Source organism: Podarcis melisellensis (assembly GCF_964234715.1).
Source record: "Podarcis melisellensis genome assembly, chromosome: 13".
Lineage (NCBI taxonomy): Eukaryota > Metazoa > Chordata > Lepidosauria > Squamata > Lacertidae > Podarcis > Podarcis melisellensis.
In genome coordinates this window covers 24588896-24604140 of record NC_138545.1, presented here as the reverse complement: position 1 = coordinate 24604140, position 15245 = coordinate 24588896, and the positions used below count along the sequence as shown (strand labels likewise).

The window sequence follows — 15245 nt, the reverse complement described above, 5'->3', positions numbered from 1 at the left end:
GAGAATATGCAATTTGTTGAGTTCCACAAAACAATTTACTGCTAGATCTAAAGCCCTGTGCAACTGAAACATTTGCAAGCTCATGCTGGTTTTACCTCATGGACTGGCAGGTATATGTTCCCCTTGTATCCTAGAGCTTACCTTGATCTGGAAGGCACTTCTGAGCTGGTGCTGTAGAAGTCTTTTGTGGAAACACAACAACAGACCATTCTCTTGTTGTTGCTTGTTTCTCGTGTCCTATGGCATCAATCTGCCCAGGTGTCATCGTTTCTGGTGCCGGCTGAGCTGTTTCCTCTCTGGCCCAAGCTGTGTACACTGGGTGGGCAGAGCGTTGCAAAACAGTCAGATTTTTGCTCTGCTCAGCCTGTCAGTTGTGCCTGTGAGAGCTGGCTCATTCTAATCTCTCCCACTGTGAGAAGAAGGCAACATGTGTCACAGGCTCAGACACAAGCCGGGCAGGCTTCCAAAGTTAGGCAGGGGAAGCAAAGGGAGAGCAGGGAGGTGATGGCAACAATTCACGGTGCCAGAACTAACTCCAAGCTCATCACCTGTGTGGGCAATGAGAGACTGGGTATTGCTCAGGCCCAGGACCCTCAGCCCAAAGAGGTGAGCAGCCCAGGTAGAGAGATGAACTTCTGGCAATGGGGATGAAGGTAGACAGCTATGGGGATAAAAATAAAACAGTTTTAGTGATGAAATATTACAAATTAACTTCACACCCAGAGGATATAAGTCTGGGTTTGAATGAATTCACACACATTTACATAGTGATTGTAAAATCATATGGTGGCTTCTACTGTATTTGTAAAAGAGCCACCATAGATCAGATTGAATGGCCAGATCTGATACATCATCTCCTATGCAGTACTTTAACTGGAAGTCTTTCAAACATTCAGTATTAAATGATGTCATTAAATGATAAGTAAACATCAAATAATGAATTCTTGTGCGGATCACTCACTATCTGTGACATTTTCTAGGCTCACCACCATAAGGAGTTGTACATGATCAGTTTCCATTTTTGAGGTCCACGGACAAGGTGCTTATAGCTGTACCTCTTAAACTTACCGGTACTTATTTTTTTAAAAAACAAAAAACTAAAATAAACAAAATAAATAAAAATAAATCTTGGTAGTGGCACCCGCCCTGTGGAATGCCCTCCCATCAGATGGCAAAGAAATAAACAACTATCTGACTTTTAGAAGACATCTGAAGGCAACCCTCTTTAGGGAAGTTTTTAAAGTTTTATTGTGTTTTTAATATTCTGTTGGGAGCCTCCCAGAGTGGCTGGGGAGACCCAGCCAGATGGGCAGGATATAAATTATTATTATTATTATTATTATTATTATTATTATTAAAAATATCAGAGCTGTTTTCAACAATTATGTTTTAAAATCATATGGTAATATCCATATAAAAATGTGAAAATCAGTAATGAGCAAACTATAGCCTGCAAAAACTTGACAGAAAAGAAATGTTTTTGGCAGGCGTTTAAAAGTTGAAACAGAAGGCAGCTGCTGAATCTCTGTTGACAATACTATTCCATTCCGCAATACTGGGCTGATGGCACAAGAGACTCAGTTTCTTGTCATCAAGCGAGTCTCAACAACTCAAGAAACCAACAACAACGTTCCTGCAGATAATCTATGTGATTGAGCTGCGATGTAAGAGTTCAGGCAGCCGAGGTACCCTAGACCTCGTGTAAGTCTTTCAGGGCTTTATGAATTAATGCAAGGACCTTGGATTCACAGTAGATGGGGAGAAAGTACCTATGTTTTAACAATGGTGTCAATGAGCCACTTGCTCATCATGGATAATAAAAGTTAAATGGCGATGCTGATTGGGAAGGGGGCAGTTCTAGGCGTAGTGATGGAGGATTGGGTGACTGCTACTTTGAAATAGGTAGTGGTACAGCTACTTCTTAATATGTTTTTCCTGAATCCTAAGTCACTTAAAAATGACTATCTGGTCACAAATACCCCCTTTGGGGGCAAGGTGTTGTGTAGGTGGTATTTAACTTCTGGCAGCTCCAGGCATTTTTGGAGGAAATTGATTATTTGGAGCCATATATCAGTCTGGGCCAAGCTTTGGGATAGAATTTGCTTTTGTCAGGATAGAGGACCTTTATTCTTGCTGGATTTGTCAGTGGTTTTTGATACCATTGACCATTGTATCCTTCTAGACCAATTCTGTGACATGTGGAATCATGGGCACTGTTTCACAATAGTTCCATTGCTTCCTGAAAGGTTAGTTTCAGAAAGTGGTATTGGGTGACTATACCATGGCCTTCTGACAATTACACCATGCAGCAACTATGCCTCGAGCTCTGGGCTTTACTTAAATATGCAAAAAAAGGGGTAAATATTTGTTTAGAGAAAAGTTATCAAACTAGAGGATGGTGACAAACACATCTCTTTAAATGTGAACCTGCCCCAATCAAATATAAAGGAGTTGAAGACCGATTGGAAGAGCAAAGGAGATTTCAGAGCAGAGGTGAATCCTTCTTGACTGGATTCCAGTATTGGAAGTAAGCCCAGATTGGACATAGTATCTGAGGAATGGGCTGGAATTAGGCAAGCAGTTGGTGGGGGGGGGGTAGAAATCCTCACAAGAATCAATTACCGATGTGATTGGGGCAGATCTGCATTTAAAGAGGCTGACTTGCTATTATATATTTAGTTATTTTGGAAAATGTTGGTCTGACTGTGAAAGTGCCTTATTGAAAATCACATCTACTTCACCCTGTGGTTAGCTAGCCCATCTTAGTTCAATACTCCTTAAACCACATAACGCTTTATCAGAAAACTTATATCCTAGGAAAGAAAGTTGGATTATCTAACAGAAAACCATTCTTATTTGTAAAAGATTATTTTGTCCATATATATGAGCTGCTTCTGAGAAACTCATATTGTGTTACAATGAGAGGACTTTGTTTCCTAGATAGATATAGTAATAAGAGACAACCAGTCTGTATAGTGACAACAGACTGGGAGCAAGCAAATATGCAGTTCAGATCTAATTTCAACCACAGATATGCTCTTTATCTGTGTGGTGGGGCTACTCTGAAAGCACATTGTCCTTTTTTAGTCAAGCAAACATTTTTTTTCTCCAGGCCTGATCTTAGAGGGAGCAGAATGTTCTGTGAAACTGCAGCAGAAGTTGGCAACGCACAACACTGATTGACTGGCACCTATGGAACTCCTAATTCATGACATACAGCTATGGGTGTGCAATACACTAGATATTCCTGCATGTCTAACTACTTACACCTGAAGATTCTCTATGTGTCAGGAGTGGGTAGCTAAACTGCCACCTTCCAGATGTTGTTGGACTCCAGTTCCTGTCAGCCCTAGCCAGCATAGTCAGGGATAATGGAAGTTGTGCTCTAGCAACATCTATAAGTGTTCTTGAAAGACAGCATACTTAATGTTACTGATATTTCTCAGCAATAGATATAAGGGAGTGAGCAATGAGTTCACAGTGAGCAATGGTAAGGCCCAAATCACTGGTCTACGTTAACTGGCAGCATTAAAACAAGTCCCAGAACCCTTAGTAATATGCAGTTTATTTGGCAGACAAATTAGCATTGAGAGTGCTCCCTTGAGATAGAAAATGGAAAACCACTGTGATACAACACTGAATATTAATACTATCAAATTTTAAATACCTGTGCATGTCATCTATCAAATTATCACTCATCAGATATCAGATACTGAAATCAATATGTGCCAAATATAGATAACAAATATCAGGAAAATATTCAACATACAGTATATTTGATTACAGAGAATATTTGACATCAAAATACACAAAAGAGAATTGTCAGGAACAAGTACTGTATGTTTCAGTCCAGAAATGGGAACTGGCAGTGATTACTTGGTAATGAGGGGAAAGTAGTTACATATGCCAAGGCACTCTCTTATTTACCATTTACATGTCCCATAACTGGTGCAATGACTTTGACTTTCCCCACTGGGGAAAGCATTGGCTGGATCCGAACCAGAGTCCAAAGAAAGAAAACCAAATGTTCTCCAAATAAATAGCTAATGAACCTGGCGTTTGCCCAGCATAATCCAAGCAGAGGCAAGGAGTGAAAGCAAAGGTCAGGATGTGGTGTCTGAGTTAACTCTGCAAAAATGATGGGGCTAAGAGCCAACCCCCTAGTGCGACCTATTTTGTGGCCCCTTGAGATATTTGCGGTGAGAGGGGATCATCCCATAAACCCGCCTTGTAACATTAGGCCAACCCATCCCAGCAGCTGCCTCAACTATTTACAATGGCTGGCTGAGGTCCTGCTCATCTGCAGCTTTGGGACATGCCCTACTTTACAAGGTAGTCTAGCTGCTTCTCCCTTTTACAAGCAAAAATAAGAAAACTGTTTGCACCAAGAATTAGAAGCCTTAAATTTTTTTGCAATAAAACAAAGACATCAGTTTAACCTTCTGGAAAATGTGTGCCAAGTTCCTGCCTATTGCTGACTTCTAGTTTTCTTTCTAATTACCGGTATGTTGTTAAAGAGACCAGGTTCATGTGCTCAGGTTTGTATGTATAGCTAATCATTTTCATTGTAAACAAAGCCAGCAACAGAGAATTAGAAATTAAAACCTATTCTGCATGCTTAGATTCAAGATAGGGAATTTGAGTTTGGAGAGAAGATGCAGCCTCTGACCTAGATGGAGATGTGATGTTTGTAGTTACTTGTAGGCAAGAAAGGAGAGAGTCCTATCATGGCCCCTTAAAATCTGACTGATTTATGGGATTTAGTAGGTAATGCTTGTTTCATCAGATGCATCTGATTCATAAATATGATGAAGGAGAACACTTTGTCCATGCTCATTTTTCAATATTACTTAACATGTTCTAAGGTACGCCATGTAATTCAAAACAAGTGCTAAATCTGGGCCTTGATGAGTCCAACCTCATCAAGTAGGTCAAAAAAGGGTGCCTATTCTGACAGATTTTACAGTGTCATTGCAAATTCCATGGTTTCACATTTCAGTTGCTTTCATCGTCATCATTATTTTTATGGTTAAAAGATGTATATAAACCCTTCCCAAAGGCTGGCCCAGGACCTGCTGTTGTACCTTTAACAGGAATTTGACATGCAGATGTTAGCGGGTAAATGCTGATTTCCGTGCTGTGAAAAGTTTCATCTGATTATTCCTGCACACTTAACAGCTATAAAACACAAAAGGGTAGGCTATCATCTTCCACTAGGCACAATCTCCGTGCTGCCTCTGAATACTAGTCACTGGTGAACAACGGTAGGAGATGGCTGTTACCCTCATGTTCTGCATGTGGTCTTCCCAAAGGCATCTGTGGGAAAGAGAATGCTGAACTAAAGTTCCATCTAGTCCAGCATCCTGTTTTCACAGTGGTCAACCAGCTGCCACTTAAATAGCAATTGTAATTAAATTACTATTAATTTAACAGAACATTCAAATAGTGATCAAATAGCACAGGTTATAAGTCTGTTATGTTATGACACGCTGATCTCTGTGGTGAGACACAATTGCCTGAGGGCCTCAGAGCTGAAGGGACTATGGTTATGCCAATGGTCAGGGAACAACAGGTTACTGGGAGGCTGCACTCTTTGCCTCCTGGAAGAACATAAATGTAAAAGGGGACCATCCTAGCTCCATCCATCGTCCAGAGAAGGAGCAGCTGCAAAGGACTTGCTTCTGTCCTCTCTACCAGAAAGTGACACTTGGGGGGGGAATTGCTTGCTGCTCTCGGACTTCAAGAGGCAAGGCGAAAGAACACACTGGACCCAACCATCGTCCAAAGGAAAAAGAGCCACTAACTTTAATTAGAGGCAAAACACTGGCAAGGGAAGATGAGCCTGGCCCAAACTAGATATAAATGCTTTTAGCCCTGTGCTTTATTCTGGCCTTGAGGGACTGATTTCTCTTCTCTGACTTTTCTTTCCACTCCCTTCCCTTGTGTGTCTTTCTAGTTTGCAAGCCTAGTAGCAGCACCTCTCTCTTTATTGCTTTGGGAGACAATAACTGTCTGAAAAGTAAGGTGAAAGTAATTAAAGGGTTTTTGAAATGGATTCCCAGAGAGACCAAATGCCATGTTACACTGCTATTATCTACCTTTCCATGGCGACAGCATGCAATCACCACTTTTCTCATAGGGGAAATGTTCCAGTCTCCAAGGAGCATGCCACAGCTGTTGCTGCCGCCATGGTGTCAGCTGCAAGCAATGCATCCTTAGAGGCCAGAACTGCTGCCCCTATGGATCCTGTGCTGTCTGAGACAGATGCCTCCTGGGTGAGCTAAGCCTTGCTGGCACATGTGTCTCAAGTTGCCTATAGAAAACTCATTGTGTCCTTTGCACACTGAAGGAACACTCAAGTTTTTACGGTCATGAAGCTATTTTCTGTATATTTGTTTCTCAGCTCTGCCCAATGAGCACACATCTGTTCAGATGTTTTTGTTGTATCTTTTGTATAATTAAACTTAAATCAAACAAACAAAAAACCCAACAGTTTATCTACTTGGTGCCTTGAGTATCCTCTTCTTTGCTTTTGGTATTTTCCTGCCAATTTTATACTTCAGTTTTCTGTTTATAAGCTGTCTGAATTCCCTCAGTTCCCTTCACTGTAGTGTACAAACTGTCTATCATTAGCATTTCTGTGCTCATTTAGAGTTTCATATTTTTCCTCCATCTATTTTAGAAATCCTCCCATTTTATTTTCCCCCTCACACCTCTTTATGGCATTCCTTTGGTCTGTTATTAATAACTTGAGGGTTGTTTCCCCTTTGTTTTATGTTCCTGCCTTTTATTGGTAGGGTGGGTGGGTATGCATTGAAATAGATGTGGTTATACTTTTCAGGAATACTTACATGATTTTTTTCTCCTCATGCCTCATTTTGTTTCCTTTCTGTTTCCTTTTACTTCCTTCTGTTTCCTTTCACTATATTATATGAACCATCGACAACTGCTCATATTTTTCTATGCTTGGCAAATTACTTTTATTTTGAAAACCATTCATAAATATGTTCCCCACAAATAAATGCCCCACTCCCAAATCTTTATGCTAGTTTTGATCAGAATATCATCAGTGTCTGTTAACTAGACTTGAACTGAGCACTTTTTGTCCTTTTCTATCCCTGGGTTTGTTTTATTTATATTTTATTTAACAAAATGTGTAGACAGCTTAATAAAAAAAGAAAAACAATCTAAACCGCTAATGCAAAACAGTATGAAATGCATATAAAATCAACAAAGTCTAAAAACAAATATAAATAATGAAATTGTTTTTTATGATGTTACTGTGTAATAGTGAACTATGTGAACACCTTTCCATGTTTTTTTTAAAAATACCCCCATGGGGTGGGGGGTAGGGGGTGGTAAAAAAAATACCTGAGGTGCCAGTACTCATATATTGATAAAAATGCTGTGGGTACTGCCACAAAATGGTTGCCATGGTACTGTGAGTAGAGTACCAAAATATCCTGCTGCTCCCTTTTCCTGAAATTATTGTGTGATTTTTCTCAATTATTAATTATTAATTTTCTTCAGTTTATACTCTACTATCAATACTTTCCCCTTTCACATATTTTTTATTTATGCAGTTGCATAAATTTATTTATTTTTATCCAATCTGGTTTTCTGCAATTTCTCTCCCAACTTTTTTTTTTTTAATCCAGTCTGGTTTTCTACAATTTCTCTCCCAACTTTAAACAATTACTACTCTCAAAATACTCCCCAGATGTAGTTTTCAAAGTGCCAGTGCCTAGTTCTCTTATTTTTCTTCTTTCCTGAAATGTACAATGGTTTCAACTATTTTCCAAATTCTGTCTCTCATTAGTCATTCTTCCTTGTGCAGTTACTTTCTGAAATTATGTTTTCCTCGTGTTAGAAACTGGATGGAAGTTCAGTGTGTAACACTCTTTCTCTCATAAAATCTACAATGACTCTGAAGAGGTAGTTGCAGTTTTTCAGTTCAACTGTTGTTTATTTCAACTGTCACCAACTGCCAGTTCCTCCCCTTTCATAACTGTCAAGGCTTTTTAGTGTTTCTAGAATTTGTTTCCTATAGGAGAGTTCCCACCCCTCATCACTCTTTTGAAACTTTTGTCCCCTTTTGTCTTTGTCATTTTCTTTTTTTAACAAAGCACGGGACCACTAAGTTTGCCGTTTATAGGGATGATGATTACTATCCCGAATGGCTCAGGCACCATATGAAAGTTAAAACAAAGAAGCAAATTGTTTCCACAAGTTTCAAATCCAGTAAAATGCCTCAAAAGAATAGACACAATATGGTTCTGTTGTTTCACATTAATTAAACAACACCAAAAAATCCTACCCTCGATCCAGATTGTACAAACAAAAGAACAGCACAGAAGAGAGAAACATACCTTTCTCTACTTTATAGGGGGCAGCTATTATTATTAATTAATTAATTAACCCTATAAAATTTTCTTGGTAACGAACAGGAAGCATTTTTTAAATGCAATACTGAGCCTAAGGTTGCAACCCTTTTATTTTATGACCAGGTTTAGCTTTCCCTGACATTCTTCTTAATGGAAAAGAAAAGTTTTGATTTTTGCATGTCATTCAGTGGCTAATCCACATCATTTACATAAAAGGTTTTTTTAATACTGCCTTTCCATTGTCAGGGCAGTTCATAAAGTAGTACTGAAATACAGTAAGAAATAAAGTAGAATTTCAAGTAATTTCAAGTGCTTCTCTAAGGATTTTCAGGGTCTGCCTGTCCCTCAGCCTGCTACATAAAATGATTCACCACGACCTACCAGAATTCCTGAACCTTTGAGGGCAACACTTCTGTCTGCGTAAATATGTGTACTTTTAGAAGGAAGGTTGGGTACGAATCAATAGAATTAAATAAATGTATGCTTTGCCAAAATTCTAGGAAAAACAGCAGGACATCTATACATTACTTTTTCTAATGGTCTTTCCTGAATTCTGTGGAGGAATTGTAACTTGTATTGCCTTTCTTACCAACTTGAATACTTGATTGACTGTATATATTTATATATCAATCATTCATCTCCTCCCAATAAATATCAGAACTTTAAGAACACATGAAGAGTCCGGGATTGTTTTCACAGTGGCAACCAGATGCCTATGGGAAGTGTGCAAGTAGCTTATGAGAGCAACATCACTCTCCCACTCCTTATCCCCAGCAACTGATATTCAGAGCATACGGCTTCTAATCCTGGAGGTAATATAGCTGTTAAAACTAGGAGCCAGTGATCATTTTATCCTCTGTGACTTTGCCTATTTGCTCTCCAAAGCTCCTTTTATAGACCTGTTTGTGGTGACAATCTCTGTCTTCTGGCAAATCTTCAAGCAGTCCTCTCACAGTCAGCGACTACTTTTTCCACGTGTCTTCATTTGCGCAGTTGTATCTCATTTTATTTGTTCTTCAAAGTCCACTTTTTAAAATCCATTTTTTCCTTTCCCCTTCAATTCAGGTGCTTCCATAGTTGTCCTCCATTCCTCCATCTTACCTTTTTTTTTAAAAAAAAAAAACCTCCTCAAACTTGCTTCCAATCTTTCAAACAGCAGAAGGTTTAAAACTCTTGTGGCTACCGCTTTTCCAATGCCCTTCACTAGGCAACAACTGCCATCTCCAGGGAAACTAGATCAATAGAGGCGAAAGGGAATCTCAGGGTTTATGGGCAGATGACAGACCTCTTTCCCTGCAATGTTTTGCATTCCATTTCATCACTATTTGATTTACATTGTAGGCAAGGCATTTCAAGAGAGCAAGGTATTCAAATCAAATGTCATCATTCGCCAATGATGAGATGGTTATGAGCTAATCACTTAACGCATGCCATCATTTCGGTCTAGTAAAAATCCTTGAACAGTTCTCTTTGTGCTTTTTAAAATTCCACAGCTGCTGAAAGACTTTCTTAGTACGCAACTGCTTGGCTTATGCATCTGGAACCAAGCTTAAGCACTCCTTTTCATGGTTACTTAAAAATTGGAACAGCTGGGGAGGGAAGCTTTGGGGGGGGGGCTTTAAGCTTTGAAGCAAGAATTACAAAAATAGTCAGGCATTAGCACCACAGCAATGAGCCACAGTGATTTCAAATGGTCATTTTAAAATAGTGATAATGCTTGAAAAACACTGACACTGAATACATGGCTTTTGTATTTATACAGTAAATAAAGCAGGTTTATGCCATTAAATCCAAACACTCTATTTTTAAAGTAATTGCATAGCCTGTGCTTTACAGTTCACCTCATTCTAGTCTTTATGTGGATAGGGGTTTTGCTCACATGATTAATTGCTGAAACCTGTTTACAAGAAGAGGTCAGTGGTTTGGATCCTATGCACATTTATAGAACTGAACTGAAAATGTCGATTGAAGTCTATATAGGATTTAAGGCATGACTAATGCATCCCATTGCTTTCAGTGGGACCTAAATGCAACTAAGGGCTTATCCACACTTACCTTTGCTCTGCTCTTTCCAGGTACCATCTGCGCTTTAAAACTCCATTTTCCAAGTGACCCCCACTTGTTTTACTCTGGAGCCTTCCCTATGAAAACCCTCTCCTTCAAGCTTAATTGGAACAAATGGCAATCCTTTGAAAACTCAAATCGACAACTGTGACAATTGAGCACCAAAGAGCAGTTTTCACAGTGAAAGCTCTGGGGCAAAAAGAAAAGAAGGAAGGCGCTTGAAAGTGGAGCTTTTAAGCACAGATAAGTGTGGATAAGCCCTTTGTCTGGATCCAACTCAACATCCATAAGAGAGGGATGTGGAAGTATGTGCTTGTGTCATAAGATCCATCCTTTTTCACAGTAAAGGTCAGCAGAATAAAGTCAGGGCTGTTTTGCAGGAATGCATCATCCTGTTGTAAAGCACATTTGTATGTACCTTGTGCATTCTTTTGCATGTTTTCTGCCTACAGGATAATGAAATGAGTTATGCTTCCCATTTCATGTATTTGATGTAATGATAGCAAACAGATACAGGAAATCTTGGAATGCATTAAGTGATTTTCTTCCATGCAAGTTCCATGTTGAATCTTATACCACTTGCTTTGAAAGCAGGAAGCACAGCTCATGGTTCCTGTCCCCCTTTTAGCAGGTAAATTAAGTAGATATTGTTCTACATAAATGCTCCCTTGTTCTTTGTCCCATGTAAAAGGCACTACCATTGGCAAATTCTGGGCTCTGTCTAGGGATCATGGGTTTGTGCCTTAAGAAGAGCAACTCCTGGAGGGGACTGGGTGTTGCGGCTGGAACAGTTAATCTGCATTCAGAACGGGCTATGTTGAGATAATGACTGTTATGTTTATGTAACTGTTTCCTTCAGTGCTAGGTGTGACTGGCAAAGGGACTGAGGTGCCATGCATAGATTCCACCCACACACCCATGGCTGTGATGAGAGGACCCAGGTGAACTGTTAGGAATCTACAAGTGTGCGAACACACCCACATACATTTAAATCTACTAGTCGCTTCAAAGTTCAGAAGAAAATGTTCTTTGTTTGGAAGTGAGAAAATGAAGCTGCCAGCCAAGGCTGAGAGCCTACATAGCCACCTCCCAGTTGCATGTCTAATCAATGGTGACTGGAGGAGTACAGCCTTTAGAGTTGTGCAGAAGAGAGGATTTCAGCAGGTGCAGATTTTTTCACACCTGTACACCTGGGCAAAATATGCAGTTCCTAAATGATAATCAAGCTCCTTGTTCACCTTTGCTTCTGGTCATCCATGCACTGATGGATCCCCATGCTAACCCATCAACTCCTGTTCACATCTGGACTTGTCAGGAATGGAAATTTCCTGGGGTCTATTTCTGGAGGCCATGCTCTGTCAACAGCTCTTTGGCAGCACACGGAGTTTGTGTCCTGCCAGGAGAGTATTATTGTATTGAGCTGAGTTGTTTAATGTCAAAAAGAGGAGGCACCTAGTTTTTACGGGCAAAGCACCCCAACAACAGACATTGATAGTTCCACTGAGACCCACCCCCAGAGGGCAGAGAGGGCGGTAAGGTGGATAGACTGTAGTGTGGCTTATTTTGGTAGCCAGATGGAAAGGAGGGAAGGATTTCTGTCCCTTTCACAGAAGTGGGGAAAGGGGAATTTGGCCATGCCAGGACTAAGAAAAGCTGCACAATATGAAAATTTCACTTCTACATAGCTGCTTTTCATTTAATCACTGTATCTTGGAAAAGCGTGGGATGCAAAAGTAATAAATATATAAATTTGGCTTTTGCACAAGACTGGATATAAAGACAATACAGAGACCACAGGTTTATCAAATTAAGTGGACAGTTGCTTTTTTAAAAAAAGTCATATACAGTGAAAGTCAAACAGTCACACGTTGCTTGAAAGAGAAAAATTCTCTTTTGAAAACTGGATTGGTAAAAAGAAAGTTGAAAGGGAAAGTATACAGGGTCAGACCTCCCCAGAATTCTTGGTCATTCTTCAAAACCACAATAAACCGAAGTTCAGCCAGAATGTAGCACCAAGGCCAAGAGGACGTCAGCTTGGTTAACAAGCAAAATCAAAGAAGGTATTAGAGGAAAGAAATAATAGAACCATAAAATTCTAGAGTTGGAAGGGATCCCAAGATTCATTTGGTCCAACAACTTCCCTACAAGGAAATATTACATATTTGGGACTCTTTGGTTTAGAAAAAAGGTGAATGGGGGTGGCGGAGCATGATAGAAGAGTATAAAATTATGCCTTGTGTGAAGGAAGTGGATAGAAGGGGGATTTTCCTCCCTTTCTCGTGATACTAGAACGTGATGTCATCCAGTGAAGCTGAATGTTACAAGATCCAGGAAAGGCAAAAGAAGTACTTCTTCACAGAGTGCATAGTTAAACTATGAAATCTTCTATACAATTCAGTAATGGTATAGACAAATTCATGAAGGATAAGGCTATGAGTAACTACTAGCCATGATGGCTGTGCACAACATCTAGTATCAGGCACTATGTCTCTGAATGCCACAGCACAAGCTGGGGAGCACAAGCAAGGATAGTGCTCTTGCACTCATGTACTACTTGTAGGCTTATCATGGAAGAAGAAGAGGAGGAGTTTGGATTTGATATCCCACTTTATCACTACCCAAAGGAGTCTCAAAGCGGCTAACATTCTCCTTTCCCATCCTCCCCCACAACAAACACTCTGTGAGGTGAGTGGGGCTGAGAGACTTCAAAGAAGTGTGACTGGCCCAAGGTCACCCAGCAGCTGCATGTGGAGGAGCGGAGAAGCGAACCCGGTTCCCCAGATTACGAGTCCACTGCTCTTAACCACTACATCACACTGGCTCTCACTGGGTCATAGGTTGGTCACTAAAAACAGAATACTGGACAGATGGGTCTTTCATCTAATCCAGCAGGGTCCTTCATATATTCTTACGTTCCTTTTGAAGAACTTTTGTTGGAAACCAAGACTCCTGGCTCCTCGCTGTAGCTAAAATGAATATACAGTATATTGGGGTCAGTGGGAAGAGCCATGAGCTGGGAATTCTGATTCCTAACTTCTATAGCAACATCTTTTGAGTTGTGTGAATATGTTTTAGAACTGCAGGAAAGGCACAAAGCTTTAAATCAGCCCATCTGACATTTCAACTTTGAGCATCTACTGATTAGAGTTTGGAACAGAAGTCAGACCAGATGTTACCCAGATGTTGCATGACATGTAGTGGTCAGAAGCAGTGCCTGATTTTTTGGGGGGGTGGGAGGAGGAAGGCCAAATATAGTATGTCCATCTGAAAGTCTATTGTGTAACCTGCCCCAGTTCATTTATAGAGGTGGTTAAGCCATGGCTCACCAGTTCTTGAGGCTCAGAAAGGTACATGATTGAAGGCACTCTTCTCTTCTAACCATCACTCTAGCACTTAGAAATGGACTTGAAATCTTTTGACCTATACTCTAAGCATGCAAGTGGACACATGGAATGCTTTGTCTCTCATGCCTGGACCTGTTCTGGAGGCATCTTCCTCCAATCTGTCCTCTAACCATCAATCTCATCCCAGTGAGTAAACAAATTAAGCAGGCAGGCAAAGAGAGGCGGCTGCTCGGAAGTCTTTGCGGGTAGATGGCTGCATGCCTGACCTTTCCCTCCGCCAAGCCCAGGTGCTGCTAATGTGGTGTCAAGTATTAATTACCTTCCAAATGAGGCCAGGAGGGTCAGGCTATCTCCCTGCAGCTGGTTCCTCCCAGAGTGAGAGGGAAGCTGAGCAGAAAGGACAGAGGAGAACCCTTCTGGAGGGCAGAATTTGCAGTTTGAGATGTAGATTGATTTGTTGGTATAATGTGTTAAAGAGGCAATAAACTCCATAAAGCTTACTATTAGACAGTGTTATCCCAATAGGCATTCCATATGTGCCATTTGTCATGCGTATTCCTGTCTTGTTAAGAGTGTAACCATAACCAGGGGTCATAGAATCATAGAATTGTAGAGCTGGAAGGGATCCCGAGGGTCATCAAGTCCAGCCTCCTGCAATGCAGGAATCTCAACTCAAGCATCCATGACAGATAGCCATTCAAGTTCTGCTTAAAAACCTCCAAGGAAGGAGAGTCCACCACCTCTCATGGGAGTCTGTTCCACTGTCAAATAGCTCTTACTGTCAGAATGTTCTTCTTGATGTTTAGTCGGAATCTCCTTTCTTGTAACTTGAAGCCTTTAGTTCGAGCCCTAGCTTCTGGTGCAGGAGAAAACAAGCTTGCTCCATCCTCCATGTGACAGCCCTTAGGTCAGGGCAGCCCTTGGCAACATTTGACCTTGACAGAGCCTAGTCCCTCCTTCCCAAATCCTGGTGCCTTGCTTATCCAGCTTTGGGAAGACAGCATGAGGGTGGCAGGGGTGTGTGTCAAATTTTGACCTTGCTGCCCCCTCCTGAGCAAAGTTATAGTGTGCAGCTCATGGGTACCGTTTCAAAGTACTTTTGTGGCCTATTTGGTACGAATAGTTGTACTGCCCTGCTTTAGATATTTGAAGCTGTCTATCAGATCTCCTCTCAGGACTCATCTACACCACTGCAAATACCTTTTGAATGTGTTGTAAAGTGCAATATACAAATGTGACCCTAGATGGTGACAGTGAACTATGCAAAACTCAAATGTATTTTTCAAAACTTTTTTAAAAAAGTATTTTCACGGGGGTTTTCTATGTGTGTAGATTCCATCTCAGTCTCCTCTAGACTCTACATGAGTCCTAGAATGTGTTTTCACTGCTGTGGCTCAACCTTGAAATATATATTAATATAAATAAAGGAGGCTTCTGGAGCATGTGTAGAGTG

At 40.6% G+C, this 15245-nt stretch overlaps 1 protein-coding gene across 5 annotated transcripts in view; it reads right to left on the bottom strand.

Moving 5' to 3' along the window:
- Nucleotides 1-10900, bottom strand: part of LOC309355461 (putative serine/threonine-protein kinase SBK3) — a 29367-nt gene extending 18467 nt beyond the window's left edge. The window contains exons 1-2 of one of the 5 annotated variants that reach the window (XM_081886359.1): nucleotides 10867-10900; nucleotides 142-315 (exon numbers count right to left, since the gene is read on the bottom strand). In XM_081886359.1, coding sequence (XP_081742485.1) covers nucleotides 142-315; nucleotides 10867-10885 — 193 coding nt within the window. In that variant the 5' untranslated portion in view covers nucleotides 10886-10900. Of the gene's footprint in view, nucleotides 1-141; nucleotides 316-6098; nucleotides 6810-6851; nucleotides 7633-8765; nucleotides 8939-10866 lie in introns of those variants that run through there. The other 4 variants (XM_081886360.1, XM_081886358.1, XM_081886357.1 and 1 more) reach the window with 4 other exon arrangements.
- Nucleotides 10901-15245: the final 4345 nt, after the last annotated feature.